Source organism: Apis mellifera, linkage group LG14 (genome assembly GCF_003254395.2).
Source record: "Apis mellifera strain DH4 linkage group LG14, Amel_HAv3.1, whole genome shotgun sequence".
Taxonomy (NCBI): Eukaryota; Metazoa; Arthropoda; class Insecta; order Hymenoptera; family Apidae; genus Apis; species Apis mellifera.
The window spans coordinates 3,015,543-3,039,554 of NC_037651.1; the positions used below are offsets into that span (position 1 = coordinate 3,015,543).

General features: G+C 25.1%; 2 protein-coding genes across 2 annotated transcripts; one reads left to right on the top strand and one right to left on the bottom strand.

Moving 5' to 3' along the window:
- Positions 1 to 547: 547 nt before the first annotated feature.
- LOC413977 (calsyntenin-1) lies at positions 548 to 17,325 on the bottom strand. Its single transcript, XM_397413.6, has 4 exons — positions 17,061 to 17,325; positions 8,969 to 9,248; positions 6,661 to 7,472; positions 548 to 6,388 (listed from the first exon to the last, which is right to left on the bottom strand). The coding sequence occupies exons 1-4, from the start codon at positions 17,164 to 17,166 to the stop codon at positions 4,731 to 4,733; spliced, it is 2,856 nt and encodes a 951-aa protein (XP_397413.3). The 5' UTR covers positions 17,167 to 17,325; the 3' UTR covers positions 548 to 4,730.
- Positions 17,326 to 19,657: 2,332 nt separating this feature from the next.
- On the top strand, positions 19,658 to 23,171 carry LOC100577430. The gene is made up of 4 exons (XM_026445092.1): positions 19,658 to 19,929; positions 20,077 to 20,160; positions 20,258 to 21,032; positions 21,232 to 23,171. The coding sequence occupies exons 2-4, from the start codon at positions 20,131 to 20,133 to the stop codon at positions 22,422 to 22,424; spliced, it is 1,998 nt and encodes a 665-aa protein (XP_026300877.1). The 5' UTR covers positions 19,658 to 19,929; positions 20,077 to 20,130; the 3' UTR covers positions 22,425 to 23,171.
- Positions 23,172 to 24,012: the final 841 nt, after the last annotated feature.

Here is a 24,012-nt window from a genome sequence, read left to right on the forward strand (position 1 = left end):
TGTACATCTTTATTAAACAAATACAGTTGACGTCTTAATATTATTTATAATATGTCGTTATAGATAGTATTTCATTTTCCTAGCCTGTGCAGCGTGTATATGCGGCCGCGCTTATGTGTGTATATGTGTGTATATGAATGTGTATGAGGTGTATGTACGTGTATGTTTCTCTGTGTATGATACTATTGCTAATATTTCTCTTGTCGAACGATTCTCAATTACAGGATAACAAGGTAATTTGACATTTCTGTGCGTCACGTGCAGACGCGCTGAATAACTCAGTGTGTCACACGTTTAAATCAAAACTTGTGTTACAATCTTTTCTTCACCTTTTTTTCCATATTTCACATCACTTAATGACTTTGAAACTGTGCTTAGCGTACAGATAGTATCAGTATTAATAATTAAATTCCTTAACGGTACTATATCGTTACTTAACCTTATTAGTTAACACACAATCAATCTGCGACGGGAGGGAATTTAGTCGGTCCGTAATATCTCGCTTACGGCCTAGCTATATAGTCGGTATAGTTGATTATTTAATTCATTACAACGTTACCGTAGGATTGATAATATTTTATCTCTTTTTTTTTTTTTTTCTTTTGAAACGAGTTTGAATTACGTGACAGACACGTACCTACGCACGTAATTTCTGTGGCCTTTTCTTGCATCAAAGGGTACTTAACATTTATATACGAAGTAGAGGCGAGAGCGTACTATTGTGTATCTGTCGTGCGCCCAAGTGCTCTAACAAATTCGGATCAAGCGTTTTGCATTCAGGAACAGAAATTCGCGGTTCTCCAAGTATCATAGTAATTCTTATGATCGCGAACAGTATACTCCTGAATTGTTTCAGCTTGGACCGAAAATTGAAAATATTCTGTAGACTATTTAGGCGAATGGTACGTGTAAATGTCAAAGAGTATGTATATTTATATACGTAAACATACATACACGGATACATGTGCATATGTATACGTACACTAGCTGCCTACAAAATACAATAATACATTACAAATTCATACCATCTTTTTTTCTTTCTTTTTTTTCCTCCTTTCATCTCTTAAATCATCATTTGCAAACAGCTTAGATATATTTTTATGTATAATATATATTATAATAGTATCATCTAGTTGGTTTTGTTCTGTGTAGTTCCATTTTTTCTCTTTTTTTCTTTTTTTCTTTTCTCCATACAATTAATATAATTAAGTACATCTTTAGAACAGGCGTGTTTACACCTAGTTAGGTTGCAATGGTGTCGTTCTCTCTTATGAATATTTTTTCGCTAGCAGCCGAGAAAAACGAGTCTTTTTGATATACATATACATATCATCTTGCTCCAAATGGCTCGTTTAGACCGGATAACAAAAAAAATGCTCCCTTTCTGTACTCGAGTCGAGTTGTCGACGGATATTCTTCGTTGACTTCCAGTACAGAATACATTGCGATTTGAATTCTCGCGTTTCTAATATTGCGAAAGTCAGCATTTTAATCCTTTGTGCAGTTGTTAAATTTTATACTTATGCCGTGTAAAAGACTCAAGAAAAGGTCTGTGGAGGGTTGTGTTGTGCGATCGAAGAAGGAATCGGTCAATCAAATTTCTTCTTTTTTTTTTTTTTTTTTTTTTCTTATGATTCATGATAAATTCTATGATCCCCGATGTATATATGTATATGTATGTAAAGAATTTATAGCCCCATAAAAAGAGAAATTCATATGCAATTGTAAACATAATTATTTCCCGAATATTATACTATTTAAATTTATACATTTAAAAATAATTGAATTGCATTTGCAATAACTAAACAAACTAAAAATTGTAAATTAGATGAGAGATTTATAAATTTTTCAATATTATTGATTGATTTCGATTATTCACGTGGAAATTTACAGAGAAAATTTGAGATGCGCATACACGTGTGTCGCATGTGCGCTGTTATAAAAAAAAAAAAAAGAATTAAATAAAATAAATAGCAGCATAATATTGTTTCCTTCGCTTTTAGCCACCATTATTATTATTTATTATTTTTTTTTTTTTTTTGTTTCTTTTATTACACTTCGAATACTTAATCGCGCCATTTTCTTCTTCCTCGATCAAATGGAAAGAAAATGTATATATAAATAACGCACTTATTCTTTATCTTAACATAATTAAAAGAAAAGTAAAATGAAAACGAAAAAAAAAAAAAAAAAAAAAAAAGAAATTTTCTTTTTTTTTTTTTTATATATAAATAAAGATGATAGAAACGAATCACGATTATGGCAAGTAACGTCACGATAATGAGTTGCTATATAGGAGCCCTTTACGAAAAAGTTTTTAAACTTTTGACAAATCTCTTATAAAAATGATATGATATGCTCGTTGGAAAAATAAATTGTTCATATAGTTTCTATGAATATAGATATCCGTACACAAACTTTCAATACTAAATATTCGATCGGTCGATATAATTCTAAATACATAGATACATACACAAAATCCTCTCATTACTTCGTAGCGAGTATCAATGCGCAGTTATTTAACGAGATCATTCGTCGATAATTAATACCCTGCGGATCATTGCACGTACGAGGCATACATTCGAATGATACAGTGAACTATAATACTTGCTCACCAGCTAGAAATACATATTTCCCTTTCAATACAAAACAATAGAATACACATTTTCGCTTAATACACGGTATGACACATCCCGATTTTCTTGTTTTTTTTTTTCTTTTTTCTTTTTTTTTTTTGTAATGAACGCGCAAGTTAGTTCACGTATCAACGAACGTGCGACATTTTTCTCACGCATCTGTCCCTTAATACCTATGCCGTTATAATAGTTAATGTTTTAAAAATACAACAACAGTAGAGCAGTTTGCATTCGAGATGTTCCTCGAGTGGTACGCCTAACATGCGATAGATACTGATAGGAAATCAGTTTGAGTGTTCGCTATTAAAATATAGAGTAGAATTCAACATACTAGTCGCGTAAAGGCACATAAAAATCAGTTTCTCTATGAAACGAGTACGATTGCACGATAATCCTTTAAAAAAATAACAAACGATATCCTTCGCTGGTCGAATTGCTGCGCATTATTTTTCAATAAATAAATTGTACCCCATTGTATAAATGGAGGCGCGCTCCTCACCACAGAATAATGATCGGACGCTGTATGTATATGTAAGTACACATGTTTTTTTTTTCTTTTTTCTTTTTTTTTAATTATTATTATTTTCTCTTTTTTTTCTTTTTCATGCACATACACATGTACTCCATACAGTCTGTATGTACGCAATGAACTTGCATACAAATCTATATGCATGCGCACACATGTATACGGATATGATATTATACCGTACTTAATGGTGAAGCACTATCATAAGATGCGCGGCAATGTCCTTACTAAGAGCTAAGAGTTTTTTTTTTCTTTTATTTATTTTTTTTTTTTTTTTCTGTAGATTGATTAGGAAGGAACATTGTGCAAATTATATTAGAGGTTTTTCTTTCTTTTTTTTTTTTTCTTCTCTTTACTTAAAAATAAAGTGGAAAATTGGGCAAGTATCATACGATGGCCTAGGCTCAGCCCGATTTTACGTGCTACAGATTAGAAATATATATATGTGTGTATATATATTATTATTTTTTTTTTATTGTTTATTCATTTCATTGATAGCATACTAATAATAAAATGGGCATGTACAATTTTTAAATACTTAGTTTAGTCGAATATGAAAGACTTGATCGTTATGAAAAAAATATAGATTATATATATACTTATGAGATCAAATGTCGAGTTAAAATGTTTAGTTTATAGATAAAAAAGAGTAAAATATACATATTCAATTAGATAACAGTCAGATTACGTTATCGGGCTGTCCTGTGTATCAAAGGAAATTATATTCAAATATATATATATATAATAGCAATATATATAATAATCAGCGTTAGTAAATATTTATAACAGGTAATAGTGGAATAGAATAAAATAGAATAAAAGGAGGAGAAGATAATTAAGAGTATAAAAAGTTCCCTCATCCTATTACTATTAATAATAAAAATAATAATGATAATAATAGCAATAATAATTATAATAATAATAATAATAATGATAATAATAATAATAATAATAATTATAATAATAATTATAATTATAATAATAATAATAATAATTAATAATGAGTCAAATATAAATTAATTGCTTCCAATATTTACCGAGAACTTCCCAGTAAACTTAAGTATCTTCCACGTGTATTTTTCATCTATCAACATTATGGCATGTTGTAGATAAAAAGTGTTTTAACTATTCAATAAAGCGTCCCGCACTCTCTTACAAATTTTGTTGGCTTTTAAGGAGAGTACTAACTACTAATTATTAACATTTTACAATTACCAATATGTCATTCATCTATGGGGACGGATATAATACGACGCTTTCGTATTTTATTCATAGGAATATCGGATTAATTACCGGAAAATGTTAATATCGTTCCTCGAAAGACGCATCGAAGTTCCAAAAAGTTTTAATTCACGAATATTATGAAAATAGTTGGAAGTATAATTCATATAATCGAGAGCTCGCCTTAGAACAACGTGAACATTCTGCAATGCATTACGAAGCGTCATTAAAAAAGAAGCAATAATTATTACTTGAAAGGGATCATTAAACGAAAAACAATATAAGTTAGTACTCCGCTTAATCACCATATATGAAGAAAGGGGATGAATGCAGAGGGATAATATAATTTAGACATCACGATGATCCCATTCCAAATCGTGGGGTGAAGTGTGACGGCGATGTCGCCCGTTGTTTATCTCGCAATCATTCTCGCAATCAGAACTGTCTAAATCATCATCTCTGTACGATCCATCTTCCGAGTCTGAACTTCCTGAATCATCCACATCCTCGTCTCTCTGACTTTGATGATGAGGATCATGCTCCGTGAGCCTTTCCATCGGATTCACCGTGATAGCAAGCGCAGAATCGTCCCAAGCCATTTCAGTTTCAGCAGCCAATTCATCTCCAGCGGATGGTCGTCTTTTCGCAGCTCCTCTAACTCTTGCTGCTCCTACCACCGCCATCAAAACCAAGAAACAGATGCAGGCGACCGCAACAATCGTGACTGCATGACTGCTGGTCGCGCCTCCGACGCTTCTATTTCCTTCGCGAAGCGCAGCCGTTGCGTATTCCTCGGGCAAATCCGCGTGATGAGGAGACAATTGCACGTGGCCAGGCGCTGGTTCCAAAATTCTTGCAATCGGTGGTTCGTCGGGGGTGGAGTGGGGGAGAACGGTAGTTTTCTCTTTCGGATGAATAACGGCCAGCGTTTGTACGTATTCGTTGCTCGCGAAACGGCCGCTAAGCTCGGAACAAGTCAATTTAAACACACGGTCGAGATAATAAGCTGGCTTCCGATTTGTGTACATTATAAGACGTATCAATTGCTGATAATTATAAGGCGTGTCAGCGCCTGAGAGAACAACACCATCCCGATCTACACGCGCGGTGATGGAGCGGAATCTGCGCAGAGCGTCGCCCGGCAAACCTAAACTTTCGTGATCGGGATTGAGACTCGGGTAAACGCTGACCGCGCATGCGTCTAATCTGGCAGCAGAGCCGGCAGTGACACGAGTGTCTGGAAATACGCGTACACCTAGGCGAAAATCTGCGTATTCCCTGGCCACGTAACCAGTACCATTGACAGTAATACCGGGACGGGGCGGTGGTAGAACTGTGACGTACGATTGAACGGTTGGTACCGGGAGGGGATTGTTTTCACTGCCCTCGCAGACGATCGTGGTTTCTAAACGGAAGTTACGACGGCCCGGAGTTGGGAATCGTCTCGAATTGGAATAACCTATGCGACGGAGAAGCGTTTCGACGTTAGTACGGTTATCTCCATCGATTCGTACCTCTGTTAGGTCGGAATTGGTGAGCAATTGGGTCCCTGGTTGGAGCAAATCCATCGATGGAACGTGGATACCTTCCTGGCAACGGCGCAAACAGGACAACACGTCCGGTTTCTCGGTCCTTCCAACTAGTACCGATAATCCAGCCAGATAGCCACGGAAATGATGTTTCGTCTTGTTGTCGGAACCTTGCCAACACGCACCGACAACGAGTGTCGTGTTAACACCTTTCGCAGGGTGAAGTGGCCAATCGTCGATAACTTCGGGATTCTTCTCATCCGTGTGCCATTCTTCCCCGTCAACGAACAACGTCACGTGGGGAAATTCGACTTGAACGGCATAATGATGCCACTTATCGTCGCATACTTGGCTTAATTTCCAACGCCATTCGGCAGGCCGGAAGATATTAGGATCACCCTCTGAGAAATCGCGTCTAAGTAGTAAAATCAGTCTGCAGTTTCTAATAAACAGGGCATAATGATGTCTATTCATTTCTGCAAATTAAAAAACCAATTATTTTATGAGTTTGAAATATATCCTATACGATAATATTAAATCATTCGAATAATACTTTCCGATAATAAGATTCGAATTAAAAACAAAATTTGTTGCTATTTGGTAATAGTGCTATGAGAAAGAAATTTAATATAAAAACGATAAACAATTGTATGTAATGAAAAAAATATATTAATTGTCTAATAGACAGATATTTATTTTTAATCGTATTATTTATAGAATGATCAAATATATTTTGAGAAAAACTTACTGTGATCATCGGCAGCGCACAAAATATGCTCTTTAACGTGAGGATCTTGTCTAGGACGAGGTCGATGTTTCACCCAAACTCCAATCGTAAATTTCTGTGCTAGAGTGTGCTCGAGCACATCATTGGGCACAATAGCAGCGGAATCTACCCCATCGAACTCGAAAATTTCGTCCGCCTCTCTCCCTTCGTCTCGGGACAAAGATGCCGTCCAGGAAGTAGTAGGCCCGGGCGTTGGCAATAAATCTACGCTATCGCGAGATGCACCGCACAACTTACGTTGGCTGCGCACGCCGTATGTATCGCGATCACAACCTTTCCCTATATGGTCCGTGGCGAGAGTCAAAGTGGCTCGAACATTGCGTAATATGCAGGGAGCATCGCAAAGATCCAGCCTTGCGGAAGGAAGCAAAGGTTGAGAGCCCACACCAGCGGCATAATCCACTCTTTCTGGAATCCCTCTCCAGCCAGGCGCGCAAACACGATTGACCTTAACGGTGACCATAGCTGGCGCGGATTGCTTCATACCACAATCGTACGCTACCACGCTCAAGATGTAATTATGAGATCGCTCGTAATCCAACGGCTCGGTGTTGCGTATCGCTCCTTCATTGTCGATGATGAACGGTTGATCGGCTGTCAAAATTTCATACTTGCATACATCACCGAATTTTGGGGTACAATCTCTGTCGGACGCCTCGACACGAACCACTTCTTCGTATAGGCGTCCTTCGTCCACGGTACTGACATAGGCCGGTTGTAGAAACTGTGGTGCGTATTCATTCACGTCCACTACAGTAATATGCACCGTGGCGCTAAAAACATAATAAAAATAAAATATATGTAATAAATATGATAAATTTAAAATAATTTAATATCATTCCCTTTAAATTGATTCTTCTGAATTCTAGAAAAGAAAGGAGAAATCATATTTCATTCATAAGAAATCATATTATCAGAAATATTGTTTCATTATTTATAAACGATAAAATTTGTGATTATATAATATCTATCTCAGATTTTAGATAATTACGTGAGATATAACTTCTTATCAGAGATAAGAAATTGAAAAAATATCTTTATTTCCATGATCTAATTTGTTCCAATGCAATATTGCAGAAATTTGAATCTATGTTATTAGAAATTAAAATATAAAAATTATATACTTTTATTACATATTTTAATGTTTTTTTCATATGCAGTTTTCATTACTTGGATTTAGAAAAAAATTAATTAAGAATTTATAATGTAATTGATAAATTAAATTAATTAAATTTTATACAAACGGCGGCAATCAATAATGAAAGAAAAAAAAAAATAATATCATTATACTTGGTATTTTCTATTTTATGCCTTGAAAATTATAAAATAAACTAACTTCATTTGGATATTTATAAATAGATAATAAATAATAATAGTTTTTTTGTACTTTCAATCGAATCAAAATATGTTGAATCAAAAGATTGAAATATAATTAAAAAAAATTAACTTTAATTCTGATTTATTATGCTATCTAAGGATACTATTGCCAAACGATAATAATTAAATCAGTAAATATAATCTGATGTTCTTCATTGTGATATAAGAAACAAGTGTGACGATTACACGTATCTCTATATATGAAATAAAAATAAGAATGTGCACTTAATAATAATTGCACGTATTATCTTCGACTAACATCTGAAAAATAATAAACTTGTATTTTATTAATCAATAATGATAGAATCGATATTAATATCAGTATACAAAATCGATTCAATATCGATATTTTGCTTCAATAATCGTTTAATATTTTATGAATATTTCGATATCTATTCGATATCTTAGTTTCTATTTCTAAACATTATAATTATCAAAGTACATATTACTTTTGCTAATCGATACATTGAATCTGTTTCTCTAATCATATTCTCTTATTTTATCAAGTTGTGTCAATATCTGCTTTTCGTTATAACGTTTTGAAATGGTATCGAAAGGTATCCTAAAGTATAAAACGATATCGATATTTTCTTAAAACATTAAACGAATATCGATACTTTTATAAGATATTGAATGGTTTTTGATTCGATACATCGCTTTAGAATTCGTATGAATATCTAAAATTTTAATACGTATTGATCTTCTATTGAATACTTTAATATCAAATCGCTTGAATATCGATATTATCGATCCAATTGCTAAAAGTATTATCATTTTGTTTATCGAAAATCTTTTAAAAAATATTATAGAATACATGCATTTGCAAATATTATAACAAAAGTTAAAATGAATCACATTTGTAAGATGTTTAAATTTATTTAATAATTCGTACTTTTCCGATAATGATCCGTTGCAGCCAACAGCTTCGATATCAAACTTGTAATTACGCCGTTTCTCGCAGTTCAGAACTCGTAGCGCCCTGAGTTCTGCCATTCCTTTCTCTTTCAAAACAATCTCGAAGGGCGCTTCGCCATGGTGTTTATTCGCGATACGGAAGGAGCAGACTTTAGCACCTATAGCTCGTATTTGTGGTGTGACCTCGACCAAAGTTTCATTTTCCTTCACCAAGCCGTGGTATCCGCTTTCTGGACTATCCAAATCCAATCGGGGAGCTGAAGAACACAAACAAGATCCAGTTTAACAAAGTACTTAACATAAATAAAATAAAAGAATAATTTGAATATTTATTATATATATGTATACTTTACGATATCATTGTCGTTTATTATTCATTTATTATATCGTATAATTGTGTGTTATTTTATCGTATTTTTGTTGAAATAAAAAATCAAAAATAAATGAAAAGAGAAAAGTAAATGATGTTATATTATTTTAAACTTTTTCAATATATATTTGCAATCTTTTAAATTATTTTAAACTTTGTTGTATAAAAAAGAAGTTTTGATATCTAACTAAAGCATTGGAAATCAATTGATTCGTTAATTTAAATTTATTATTCCTTTTTAATCAAAATTTAATCAAACTTCAATATAGTACAAATATATATTATATTAAATTAATACCTATATCGAAAGTTGATTGATACTAGAGACCGGAATAAAATATTTAATATTTCGATAAAAACGATTTGAATAATGAAGATAAAATAACTAATTTAGTTATTAATCGTGATTATCTGTATCGATTTAACACAAATTTAAATCATTAATCATAATCGCGAGTGGTATCCACTCAAATATTTCAATTGCATTAAAGTATTAATGAATCATATCATTATATAAATAAAACGAAGGCAAAATTCAAATTTCAAAATGAAGAAAATTTTGATTAAATAATTAATCGAATTAGTAATTAAGTATTTATTTTAATTTTAAATAGATTATAAATTTGAAAAGTAAAAATTTTATTATTATTATGGTTGATAAATATTCTAATTCTAATACTGATATATAAGATTATAATTTCAAACAAAATTTTTTCTTCTAGAAATTCTACTTTTAAAGAATATATTTTTATGAATGTTATTCATGATTATTACAAAATATAAAAATTATTATATAAATAATATATGTTATCCTAAATATTTAAATTTATTAAATAATCAAAAAATTTTAATTTCATATTTCAGTCGAAAATTCAAATTTATTTTACAGATTTTTTTTAAAAAATAATTTTTTCATTTCTGTAATATCTAGTTATATTAAGATTAATCCTAGAAATTATTACATATTAATGTTTTATATCTTTCTAAATTAAATGAATTATCCAAATATAGTTTCTTTTTTCTTCAAACTACAAAGTCATATTTGTGACTTAATTTAGCAATTTAATCCCTCAAAATTGTTTTCTTAATGCAGTTATCCAAAAGAGAAATAAGTACACAGAAATAGCTTCGTGGCGTAATAAAGAGAAATCTTGAAATTCGAATAATGCAAAATGCATTAATTAAAATTTCAAGTTGATTTAAAAAAGAATCGTGTAGATAATTTTAAATTTTTGTGTAGACATTAAGAGAATCGCGAATGTTCATGTTCATGATATTTTATTTGAATATTTCTTGAAGGTATCAACGAGAAGAGATTAATAATTTATCATGTTTTAATAATAAGTAAATCATTAAATATTTCTTGAATATTAATTTGTTTTATTTTTCCTCTTTCAATGATCTTTGATCCATATTCCTTATATCTTGATGCTCTTTTTTTTTTTTTTTTATCTTTATTAAACAGAGTTAGTGATGAAGTAATATTTACTTTTATGTTTTAGTTAGAAACGATCGGAATAAATGACTTTTACTGAAGGTTTAAGTTGAATGTAACCTGAATTCTTTATTTTTAGAGATAGTTGAACGAGAACGTTCGAAAAGCCAAACGAGGTCTGACGATTTTTCGATTCGGGGCTTTGATGGAACCATGATATTGATTTGCATGGTAAAAGTCAGATCGTAAATTACTAAAATGTCAAATATGTGCTTCAAAATTCCATGCATAATTGTTTTGTTTAAAAAAAAAGTTTTTAAACGAAGCAATAAATATACACGTATATTCAATTTTTTTAATTTTCTAAATTTGAGTATTTAGATTATTAAAAATAAAAGATAAGTCTCGTATTTATTAATTTATATTTTACATTAAATATAAATAAAAAGAAAAATGCTATAAAAAATCATATTGTTGTTTTTGTAAAAACATATGTACAAATTTGAGAAATCAAAGATTTATTATTTTAATTTTTTTCATAATAATAATAATAGATTATATATTGATTAAAAAAGTGGAAATATATATATATATATTCATATCAAATTTATTTTTGCATGATGCAAATGTAAATATACTAGTGTCAAAAAGAATGGAATTATAAAATATATCATATTGATTATAATATAATAAGATCAAATTTTCTTGAAATGATAGAAATGGTCACAAAAAAATTTGATTTCATTTTCAACTAGAATTATTTGATCATTTTCTGTTTTAAATAGTATCTTTTTTTCTCTTTATTTTCTTCTCTTTTATTTTTTTTTTCTTAGTATCTCAACACATTACAAAGATACAATGAAGATCTATTTCATAGTTCAATATTATCGATTATACGAATAGAAAGCATTTCAATGAAAATGGATCAAAGAATGATCCAATCGCGTTGAGAATATAGTCCATTCATTGACAACCGATAAGTTCGAACACCGTTTATATTGTCAAACAACAATTCCTGACTATTATATTCCGATACCAATGTCCTTCTATTTCAGACTAAAAGCAGTAGTTAATGCGTTCATCGCCAGAGATATTTCATGTGGTTGTTCCAACTATGTTGCGAATCGTTTTCCTAATTCAATGCTGAAAGTAAATTACATAACGTGGATTATTCAATAATAATTGTTGAAAAGAATTAAATTAAAAATCTAGAACAAAATTTATCCATACCGAAACTCCATTTCTGAGAAAATTGAATTTAAAAGTTTACAAGATACATGTGTATTCATATAATTTCTAATGATTCTTGCAAATTAATTTGCATCAGTAATTCTATAAATGCTATTTAAAAAAATATTTATTAAATCATAATTTAATCGATCAACAAATTGATATAAATGTTATTTTTTATTTTATATTTATTTTTTTATATTATGTATTATAGATATTTGTTTTATTTTGTTCGTATTTTGTAAAATTCATTAAAAAAATTTCATTGATTTTTTTACTTACATAAAAAAATAAAATATTAAGAAATTAATGTTAATTTAAAAATATAAAAACAAGAAGTAGAAATTACAAATTAATTAATAAAATTTTCTTTATAAAAACAAAACTGTTCATTTAAATGATTATCATTTACAAATGATAATATTTATAATAAAATACTTTGATAAAATTTTAAAAAATAATATTAACGTCAATCCAAAATATAAACTTTATTACAAATATAATAAAACGATTAATGATTAATAACTCATGAATAATATAAAATATATGATGATAATCGTAACAATTTCTGATATCTGATAAAAGAATGTATTACTTTGTATCAGAATTGGCATTAAATTATTGATAAAGTTAAGTGTAGTTCCAAGGAAAAGTTTGGAGCATCATTCTAAAAACTTTTATCTTCAAACTTTAACCAAGCATAGACAACAGTAAAAAATTTTGTGAAAATTTTCAAACCATTTATTTGTTAATAAACAGTTGAAAAGGAATTAAAGAATCGACAAATTTTTAAATACAAAAAAATATTAGAATGAACTAAACATCTGAATGAAAAAAAATAAATTAAGTAAAAATTAAATAAAATTATAGATAGAATATAAAGATAGAAAGGAAAATGTTAAAAAAATTAGCCTAAAATCAAGGAATTGTACGAAATTATTGATATTTCTATTACTTTGTTCAAGAGAAACAGGAAGTTAAAGAGAAGTTCCTTCGCAAAATATTTCATAAATATGTGTTTCTAATATCTTTCGTTACTTCCATCTACTTGTAAAGTTCCATTGAAATCGGTAACATTTCACATTAGTCCTTGGTAAAGTCTTAAATTGAACGAAACTCCGTTCACTACTGCTTTCTAGAAAGTTTGACACTTTGCACCTTGCCATTGAGACTAGAATCTTTCAAATGAAAGAACCTTCAATTTGAGTGATGTTTATAAGATATTTCGCGATAAAATAATATTTGATTAATATATTATTTCTTTGGAAAGTTATTTTGATTAATCATTTAATTGAATTTATAAATTTAATATTTATAAATTTTATATTTTCATAAAATTATAAAGAAACAAATAATATTTGCTTTAAAACTTTATTTTTCCGTGTCTTCTAAACTTGTAAAATAATTTTCAATTAATATATAATGCAATATAGATTTCCAGCATATAATAATATAATCCAATATAATCGATTAATAATATGAAAATCAAAGAAAAAATTCTATGGAATTTAATTTATGAATTAACTTTATTTGAAAAGCTTTCACAACGGCTAAATTTGATACAGTTAAGAAACTTCTAAAGTTTCCGAGATATTTTAAATTCAATCATGCGTCCTCTTTGAAAAGAAATTTTAAATTTCTTAACATAAAATTGTAACTAAAGAAAATATATACATATACTCAGAACAAATTTATCTTAAGATTTAAAAAATTTTAAAAATATTTTAACAAAATTTAAAAAATGAGTTATTAAAATAAAAAATTGAAAAATATATTATTCAGTTACAATTAACTCTCTATTTATGAATTTTTTTATATATATGTATATATATATACACACACAAGTGAATACTTTTTAAAAATTTATAACTTATTATTGAAGATAATAATCTCATTATTTATGTTTTGGTTATTGATTAAATTAATTTTTTATTTTTTCATCTTACTTACTTAATATATCTATATTACTCATAAATAATTAATGATTTTATTTAGTCAAAAATAAGATCATTATTTATTATATAAAACAAAAAAGTAAAAAAGTAATTTAATTAAAAAATTTACGTACTTATTCATATAAAAGAAATTGAAAAGAAAAAGAATTAATTATTTGATGATGTATATAATAGTTTATAAAATAGTTTATATATTACAAAAATAATATCTAGATACAACTTAAATATTCATTGATTAAATATTTAATTAAAATAAATTTGAAATACAAAAAATTACAATCTTATAATGTAGAAGAAAGATCAAAGTTAAAATTGAATTTGATAAGAGCAAAATCTTCTTTGAATTTAATATGATATTTATATTTATAATACAAAATATGAGAATGGTTTGATATTGTAAGCTAAGATAAATAAATATAATATATAAATTTATAATTTTAATTGAAAATATGAAGATTTCATTACAACTAAGATCTGAAAATTTAACGCACATTAACATTATTATCGTTATTTATGTTTCATTAATCTTTATAGTTAATTTTTATACTTAAAAAGAAAAACATTTAATATATTTATTATTTATTTTATAACATTTTATAACATAATTTATTTTATAACATAAAATATTGCAAAATTTTTTTTATACAATAAGATTTTAAATATTTTAATAATATACAAAAAAAAAAATAAAAAGAATTAAAGTATATTATATTTAAAATAAAATATTAAATCTGTTGAAAAAGAATACTTATAAAACAAGAAAAAAAAGTATCATTTAAATGATCTTGTGATAAATAATGTTTTATTCTTGAAATCTTAGAATCGGTTTCTTATATTTCCTGAATATGAACATCAAATATTCATTCAAATATATTTATATTATATTTCAAAAATATTTGATGATATAATTAAATTATTTTAATAGCTTTCTCAATCAGATCCTACTTTCGTTCCAAATTTTAACTTTGGGATCTAATTAATTCATATATATTAATGCTTATCAAATTATACAAGATTTTAAATTTATAAGATTTTAAAAATATAAAATTTTGTTTAAATGCCTAATAATATACCTAATAATAGATTTTATTTTAATTTTAATTTTATATTTTCTCAAAATGTTATTTATTAATAAAATATATGAAAACTTATAATGTATATTGAATTTCCACATTTTTATTTTAATACTATAAGATTTTAATAATTATTACAAAAAAAATAAATTTATATTATTATGACAATTAAAATTATTTTAAATATATTTTAATCAATATAAATTTTGTATTTAATTATTATTGAGTAGCTAAATAATAATTAATAACTATAAATTCTTTAAAATTAATTATATTCTTTAAATATAATAAAATTATAATGTTTATATAATTAATATTCATATTGTAATCAGATAAAAAAATTAAATTTAAAAATATACAGATGATCTTAATTTATTAAAAAATATATTTTAATTATTTTTTAATTTTTTTTATTACTAATTATATGTTAATTAATTTTTTAAAAATATTTTTTTTTCAAATTATTGAAAATATAAAATAAAAGTTATATAATCATATATTAAATATATTCGTAGTTAAATAGTTTTATATATATATATTATAAATTATTATATCTAAAATTTTTCTTCAAACTGAACAATGATCAATAGTAAAATTGTTGTTATCGATTGAAGTTATTACATACAAATCGAGATAAATCGACACAGACGTTCGTTATTGTTGTCAATTTCGAAAAATGTTTTGATTCAATTTAATTTCGAATGAGATTTTATTCTGCTTTGAATTAAAAAACAACGTTTATAAAAGCGAGATATATCACATAATTTGAGATACAGAAACTGGTTGAATTATTTTTAGTTATCATCGAATATAGACGTGATTATAAATCAAAACACATCAAAATTGATTAAAGAAAAAGACATAAAAGATTTAAAAGCATCGGTATACATGTAGATATAATACATGTAAACCATAATATTTTCGAATATTATCACACATAGTTCATTAATACTTTGCGTTGTTATGCAAAATATTTTAAATATCAATAAAAAAAAGTAGTATATATATTGCAATTATTGTAATGTTGAATTTTGAAATAATATTTTGTGTCACAACGATCATTTTATAATACATTAAAATAATTTTACTTATAATGATACAAAATATAAATATTATATTAATAATATAACTTACATAAATTAAATTTATAATTTTATATATTTTTATATCTTATAAAAAATAATATATAAAATATTATAATTCGTAATTATAGAATTAATATAATATTATTGAAGAATTCTTTAACAATTATTTTCACATAAATGCTAATTATAACATAAAAAATAAAATATTTTTAAGAAATTTAGATAAAATAATATATTAATATATATTTATAAATATAATCATAAATAATATTTAATTAAATATGAAAAAATGCAATCATATATATCAAAATGATTTTCAATATTGAAAAAAATAGTTCATTTGTGAATTTTTTATAATTTATTATTTTAGATATATAAATATTTAGTAATTAATCTTATCATCTCAAAATATTATATATTATTTAAAAAAATTAGAAAATAACATGAAATTTATAGCGATATATATCTGATAGCGTCATAAAATGTCACTTCATTCTTGTAACTTTTAATAGAGTCCAAGTTTTCGACGCGAATAAATCTAATCTGATTCACATCTATTTTGTTATCGTAAAGCATGACTAATCCTATCATAAGCAGAATCATAACATATAATTCGCTCATATTTACTAAAGTTTTATATTTGTAATATCATTCTTTATCCGATGCAATTTTATACATCTATCGTAATACTGATCGGAGCAAGTCAATGAATTCGCCATAACAGTTTCAGTGACTGCAGGTGCTTTCGAAAGAACAATTGCACCTGCGAGTTACTATTCGATAAACGACATACAATTAAGTGATGTGTAATTCGATAAAAGATATAAAATTAATTTGCTACGCGCAATTTTTTAGAAAAAAGAAACAATAATTAAGGAAATTAAATGAATGTAGGGCATGAGAAAAGAGAAATGAAATCACCTCCATGATTGTTGAAAGAGCTCGGTGTCGACTCGAGTGCTGAGTTACTCGCGTGGGAGAGACCGAGGGTCAATCCAAAAAACACAGCACTAGCCGCTAGTAACATCTTCTTTATTTCCTGTTTCCAGGATATTCCGATTACCAATTCTTCAATCGACAGCACTTGACTTATCACTCGCAAGAACTCGCTTTTTAAAAGAGCATCGCCGTCTACTGCACGACTCGCTTGCGACACCACGCACAATCGCGAAGTCAATATTTGAGCAGAATATCGATTCGGCAGAAAAAGTAGTGTTGATTCTTGTCGCTAGTTGGCGCACAAGCACAGTGTTTAGAGATCAAGTATTGGAACATGGATGAACTATATTATAGAAATTTAAGATTAGAAAATTTTATATACGAAATTTTATTTATATAATTTTATTTATATAAATATAAATTTTATTAATTATATTAATATGAATTATTAATGAAAATCATTAATTTTTTTTAATTGCAATAAATATAATATAAAAAAATTTCTGATAAAATTCTGAGTAAAAATGTTAAATAAAAAATTAAATAATAATATCCGATGATAGAAAAATCTAATATTATCTATCTCATTTTTATTTTATTCCTATAAGAGACCCTTATATTTCTATCATTTTATGTAAATATATATCATGTAAAATAACAAAGCTTAATTATATAACATTGAAATATAAATATATAAAACGTATATTAAAAACGTAAAATTAATAATATAATATACACACACACACATATATATATATATATATATATATATATATATATATATATATATATAATTTTTATAACAATGGAAGTATTATTTATGCATATTTTTATTTATGTATTAAAAAAATTGAAAATATAAAATATTATTTATATCATTAAATTAATTGTCATGTAAATAAAATAAATTTAATTTTTATTTTTTTCTTCATTTAAATTTGATTGCAATTTATTTCAGAAAATTCTAAAGTACCTTTTAAAATTTTAAATTTTTGCAACATCATAAAATGTAATGTAATAAATTTTGTATAATTATGATTTTTATAATTAATGATTATTTTTATAAATATATTAAATTTATAATAAATTTATTATAAAACAAATTTTCGTTAATATTTGCTTTTATAATATTAAAATTTCCTCTTTAGATTAACAATTTCATTTATTATAAAACTTTTCAATATTTCTAATTTTCTTATATACAATATATTCATATTATTTCATACAGGATGTTTTATTTAAAATAAAATATCTTTTAAAGAAAAATGCATAAAAACTATTCGAAAAAAAAAAATATTCATATACAAAAATTATTTGATAAAAAATGTATATTATATATATTTTTTCATTATTTTTAAATGAATGCAGAAATGTTATATGAAAATTAACCTTAATTTTTTTATTAATACGTTAATTAATGCAATTTATTAATTTCTATAAAAAAAAAATTAAACTATTTATATAGAAAAATCATTAGTTTAAAATAGTCTATTATATTATAATTAGAAATTTGTAAAATTTATTGTATACGGAAAACATCAAACGGTACTTTACGGCTTTTGTTATCTTTTATATAATAAGTATTACAAACTTCGTATTACAATATTTCCTAGACTAGTAAATTTTCAAATCAAAATTTAAATAGTTTAATATTTTTTTATAGAAAATAATGATCAACTATTATTTATGAAATTTGAATCGAATGTATTAAAAGTTATATGATTTCATTAATTTCATTTTTTAATATGTAATTACTTTGTGATCATTTAAAAAAATGTTCATGATGTATTTTTATATATATCAAACAACTTTCATAAGAACATTTTTTCCATAACATTTTTTATTAAAAGATATTTCATTGTTTTTATATAATAATTTTATAAAATACTTTATATTTATTACTTATTTTATTTTGTATTATTTTATATTGCTATTTATTTTTATTTTGAATAATGAAATATCAAATGAGAAAAAATATATTTATAATTATATTAGTAAATATGCGTATGTTATCTAATGGCAAGTTTAAATATATAATAATTATATATTATAAATAAAATATTATATATATAAATATAAATATATTGTTTTTGAAGAAATTTTATTTTTATTACAATGAATATCACATGTAAAAAAAATTTGTTAGTAATATATAGATAAATTTTATTTTTTTAAGTTGATTACCAAAATACATTTGAGAAAAAGACAAGTGTTTAATATTTTTTCTATTTTTTTTATTTTCAAGATTATTTTATGCTTATGCAAGATAGGTTTTTCTCAAGAAGTTTATTTTTCTAATTATAATATTTATAATCAATTTATGATCTCATTACAAAAATTGAAAATTGTCAAATATAAAATTATTGTTGAAAATCCAAATTTTTAATTTAAATTAAGAATTATAAAAATAGTAGTGTAAAAGTTCCGTTATTAAAAAAAATATAGAAATTTTCATATTTGATTTCTATATACAGGAAGTGTGAAGATAGAAGATATTTATATTTGCTATTTAACAATTGTTAATTAATTAATTTTTAGAGGAATTTTAGTTTTTAGATTGGCTAACTGTATCACTAAGTTTTCTATTCTTTTTATAATATGATGATAAATTTTTGCTGCGCAATATGTATCTAAATAATGTGTATATATATATATATACATAAAAAATTTTAAAAATATATGGGAATCCCCAAAAAAGATCATCATTATTCACAGAGGCCTATATATTGATATGGTCGTGCATTTATTGTACATTTTTGTTATAACGTTTAATTATAAATTAAGTATATTTCCAATAATTTAATACTATAAGTGCATTAATATAATATTTTTGTTATTAAATAATTGAAAGGTAAATATTCCATTTTGTTTTATTTTTTTTTTTTTCATAAAAAGTATAAAATATAAAAGAAAAATAATATATGAGAAATTATGAAAATGGTTTTTTTATTTTAATATATTTTAATTAAATTTATTACTATATTATAAATATTTATAGGTAAAAAAATTTTTAAATAATTTTGGAACAAATTTTATACTTAAATAAAAAAAAATGTCAATTGCTGATCAAGATACTGATTGGGTAAATATTAATTATTATATATAAATGAAATTTTAGTTTTCTTCTTTCCATCTTAATTAATTGTAATTGTAATTAATTATATTTTATATTTTTATAGAATGAAATGTTAAAAATTGCTAAATTACAACAACAAGAATATTATGAACTTTTACCAGAATGGACAAAGTATACTGCAGATGAATATAAATATTTAAGACAAAATATTGGATATGCACTTTTTGGTGTCCCATCAGAGAGTGAAGAAAATAAAGATGTATACATTGAAGATGAAAAAATAGGAAAAAACAAACAAATAAAGGATATTACTGAAACACTTTGTTATAAACCTGATGCAGAAAAAATTATAAATATTGTTTATGAGCAAATATGTACACATGGTAAAGGATGTATAGATACAGATTCTATATATTATGGAATAATTTACAATATATCATTTCGTACTAAAAATAATGTGACTGAAGTATCTAATTCAAAAGAAGAAAAAGTAACTGATTCTGAAATGAAAGATAAAATACAGATATATTCAACACCAATTTTTAAAATAAGATATTCAAATAAAACTTGTAACGAAGAAACATGGTATATTGACCGAAATGGTAGAGTATATAAAAGTTGGATAGATTATATAAAAAATAATACTTTACCACAATGTACAATGGTTCTTCCAAAAGATGGATTCTATCATCCTGATCCAAGTTATGAAATTACTGAAGAATATTCAACGGTATGGTTGGAAATTTTGGATTCACCTGCATGTAGTGTACAAGCAACCATTTTTAAATATGGAGATATAACTTCTACAATAGTTGGCACATGTGGAATTTGCTTGGGTGTAGCATCTATTTTCACACCCATTGGACCGCTTGTAATGGGTAAATTAAATAAAATTTCATATAACTAATATATATAATAATAAAAAAAATATACAATAACATAATACATTATATTGTTTCAAAACTAATTTTTGCTATTTTAAAATATGACAATGATAACAAAATAATTTTTATTATTTTAAGATATAATAATCGTAACAAAATAAATAAAATCATAATAATATTATTACAATTACAGGTGCAACAGTAGCTTCTGGTGTAAGTGGTGTATGGGCAACTGGTAGATCAGTACAGAATTTAGTAGATAGAAGTTCTCATGAACAAAATATAGGATTAACAAATAGAGATTCCTTTTGTTCGTGGTTAACTGTAGTAGGCGGTACAATTGGTTTAATAAGCAATAGTGGAAATGTTATTCTTACTAAACTTATAAAAAATGGCAATGATATAAGCAATGTTGCTAAAATTGCATATAATACATTAGTTTTAAGTAATTTAGGTATTAATGGTTTTGGTGTAGGATATCAGGCATATTGTATGTACCGAAAATATCAAGAAGAAGGTCAAATTCATATATTAGATATGGTATCTCTGTCAGCTCATTTATTATTTTTTGGTAATTCAGTTATAAATTTACAGTTTGCAGAAGATCTCATTAAATCTACTCAAGGTAAAATTTTAGATGAATATAGATCTACATTGCGTTCTAAACATCTTCGTAGACAATTTAATCGTACAAAACGTAATGCTGCTACAAACAATACAGATAAAATATCCGAAAATGCTGAAGTAATACGTTATATCAATAGAAAGATAGATTTACAATTAAAAAATAATTTGAATAATATTCCCATTCAAAAAAGCACTATATGTTTTGAAGATGGGAAATTGGTAATTTGTGGCATTCGTTTCTTAGATCCAATGAAATTTGTAGAGATATTAATTAAGAATGATCAATTTTCAAGTGAAAAGAAATTTTCATTTAATAAAGAAACTAGTGATAACAAAGATATGCTCTTCACATTAAAAGATTTGCTTTTGAATTTATTAAAAAATATGATTTTAGATGATGATAAAAGAAAAAAATATGAATCTGAATTTGATAATATTTTAAATGATATAAAATATATGAATAATGCTCCAAATATTTTTATTCTAATATTTAAAATATCTTTTACTTTAATAACACAATCTGAATTTTGTTCAGAATATTTATCAAATGCAGTTCATTTTATATGGTGTTATATAAAAGAAAGTTTGATACAATTTAGTTCAGAACTTATTAGTAATAACGAACGAACACAGAAAAAAATATGTGAAGTATTAATAGTTTTATTTGAAGATATGGAAGAGACAATAAAAAAATTATTACCTGCTTTCAAAAAATATATTGAAGAATATGTGGAAGAAAATATAAAGAAAAACTTATGAACAATATATATTACAATATATATATTACAATATATATAACAATATATTTAAAGTTAGATCTATAGGATAATTGAATTCATATTCTTTTTTCCGATTTGAATAATCGTTATGTCGATATAATTTAACTATGGTGTAATATAATAACTGTTTTTTTCATTATGATAGTTTATTATAATATTATTATTGTTTATTATTATTAATATTATTATTGACGATATTATTATCTAGCTGTTCTCTAATTAGAAAATTACTTTTTAGATAAGATAAGATTAAGATAATTTTTTAATTATAGTCAATAATTTATATAATTATAAAATAGATAATTTCTAAGCGATCATCGTCCATGTATACTAATTCGCGTTCAATATTACTATCTAAAGTACTAAAATTTTAATAAGAAAATTTTCGAATTTTTAATATTATTATTTAAAAATATATTTTTCTAATAAAAATAAATAAATAATGAAAAAAATTTTATAATCTAAGAAATAATATTCATACGATATTTTTTTTTATTAATATTTTATTATATATATATATTAAGGATAATAATAGAAAGTGCAATTATATTAATTAATATATTAGATAAATATAAGAATATGAAAGAGATGCACAAAGATATCGATGAACATATTTTAGATAACAAAAAAAATATTTTTCTATTTATAAAATTATATCTTATATGTAATTATATTTATTATATTGTATATTGTATATATAATAAAATTTTACATTTTTCTTATATAAAAAGCTAATTAAATTGAATTTTTGTTTATTATATATGTTTCATTATATATAACACTATATATAACATGCGCGCGCGCGCATACACATAGTTCTATTCTATATTCTTTTATTTAAAAATTTAGTTCTGTATATTTAAAATTGTATCTATAATATTTGTAATTTATATGTTTCATTATTTCTTTTTTAAAACTATATTTGATTTATAATTTATATATTTCTGAATTATTGTAAAAAAAAAAGCTGTGTTACGAGTTTTTTCCAGATTCATTAAATATATTGAATCGATAATGAACGAATATTTTTATGTAATTTTTACATTTTTAAATATATTATATTTCATGAAATTATTCTAAAAATATATTATAAAGTAGAAAATATATTATCTATATTTTTTTACATTAAAAATTTAGATATTATAATTTTGAAAAAAAAAAGAAATTATTTTCAATATCTTACTTCGTCTCTGATCACATCATTTCACCAAATATAGGAAAAAATAATAGAAGAAAAATAAAAATGGATTAAAAATTGCAAAATCAACGCCATTTCTATTATTGTAGATGAAACAATATAAAAAAGAACAGCAAATAATAAAAAAAGGATGAAAATAGAGTAAAAAATTAATAATTAGCGCCATCTCTTGATTCCAAAAACATATAAAAGATGGCGCTCATATTCAGTTCTTGTTATACTTTATATAGAAGAAATATATTTGACATTCAAGAGATGGCACTAATCCTCAATTTTACTCTCCTATCTTTAAAAGAAATGTCATTAGCATTCAAAAGATAGCGCTGATAGATAATTTTTATTTTATGTTATACTTTTTTATTATTATCGC

Excerpts from the sequence above, each read along its gene's own strand:
- LOC413977 (XM_397413.6), bottom strand. The coding sequence starts at position 17,166 with ATGTTACTAGCGGCTAGTGCTGTGTTTTTTGGATTGACCCTCGGTCTC. Across the intron at positions 9,249-17,060 it reads CTCTTTCAACAATCATGGAG|CTCCCCGATTGGATTTGGAT; the intron begins GTGATTTCATTT and ends TGTGTTCTTCAG. Across the intron at positions 7,473-8,968 it reads AACGGATCATTATCGGAAAA|CGCCACGGTGCATATTACTG; the intron begins GTACGAATTATT and ends TTATGTTTTTAG.
- LOC100577430 (XM_026445092.1), top strand. The coding sequence starts at position 20,131 with ATGTCAATTGCTGATCAAGATACTGATTGG. Across the intron at positions 20,161-20,257 it reads CTGATCAAGATACTGATTGG|AATGAAATGTTAAAAATTGC; the intron begins GTAAATATTAAT and ends ATATTTTTATAG. Across the intron at positions 21,033-21,231 it reads CATTGGACCGCTTGTAATGG|GTGCAACAGTAGCTTCTGGT; the intron begins GTAAATTAAATA and ends TTACAATTACAG.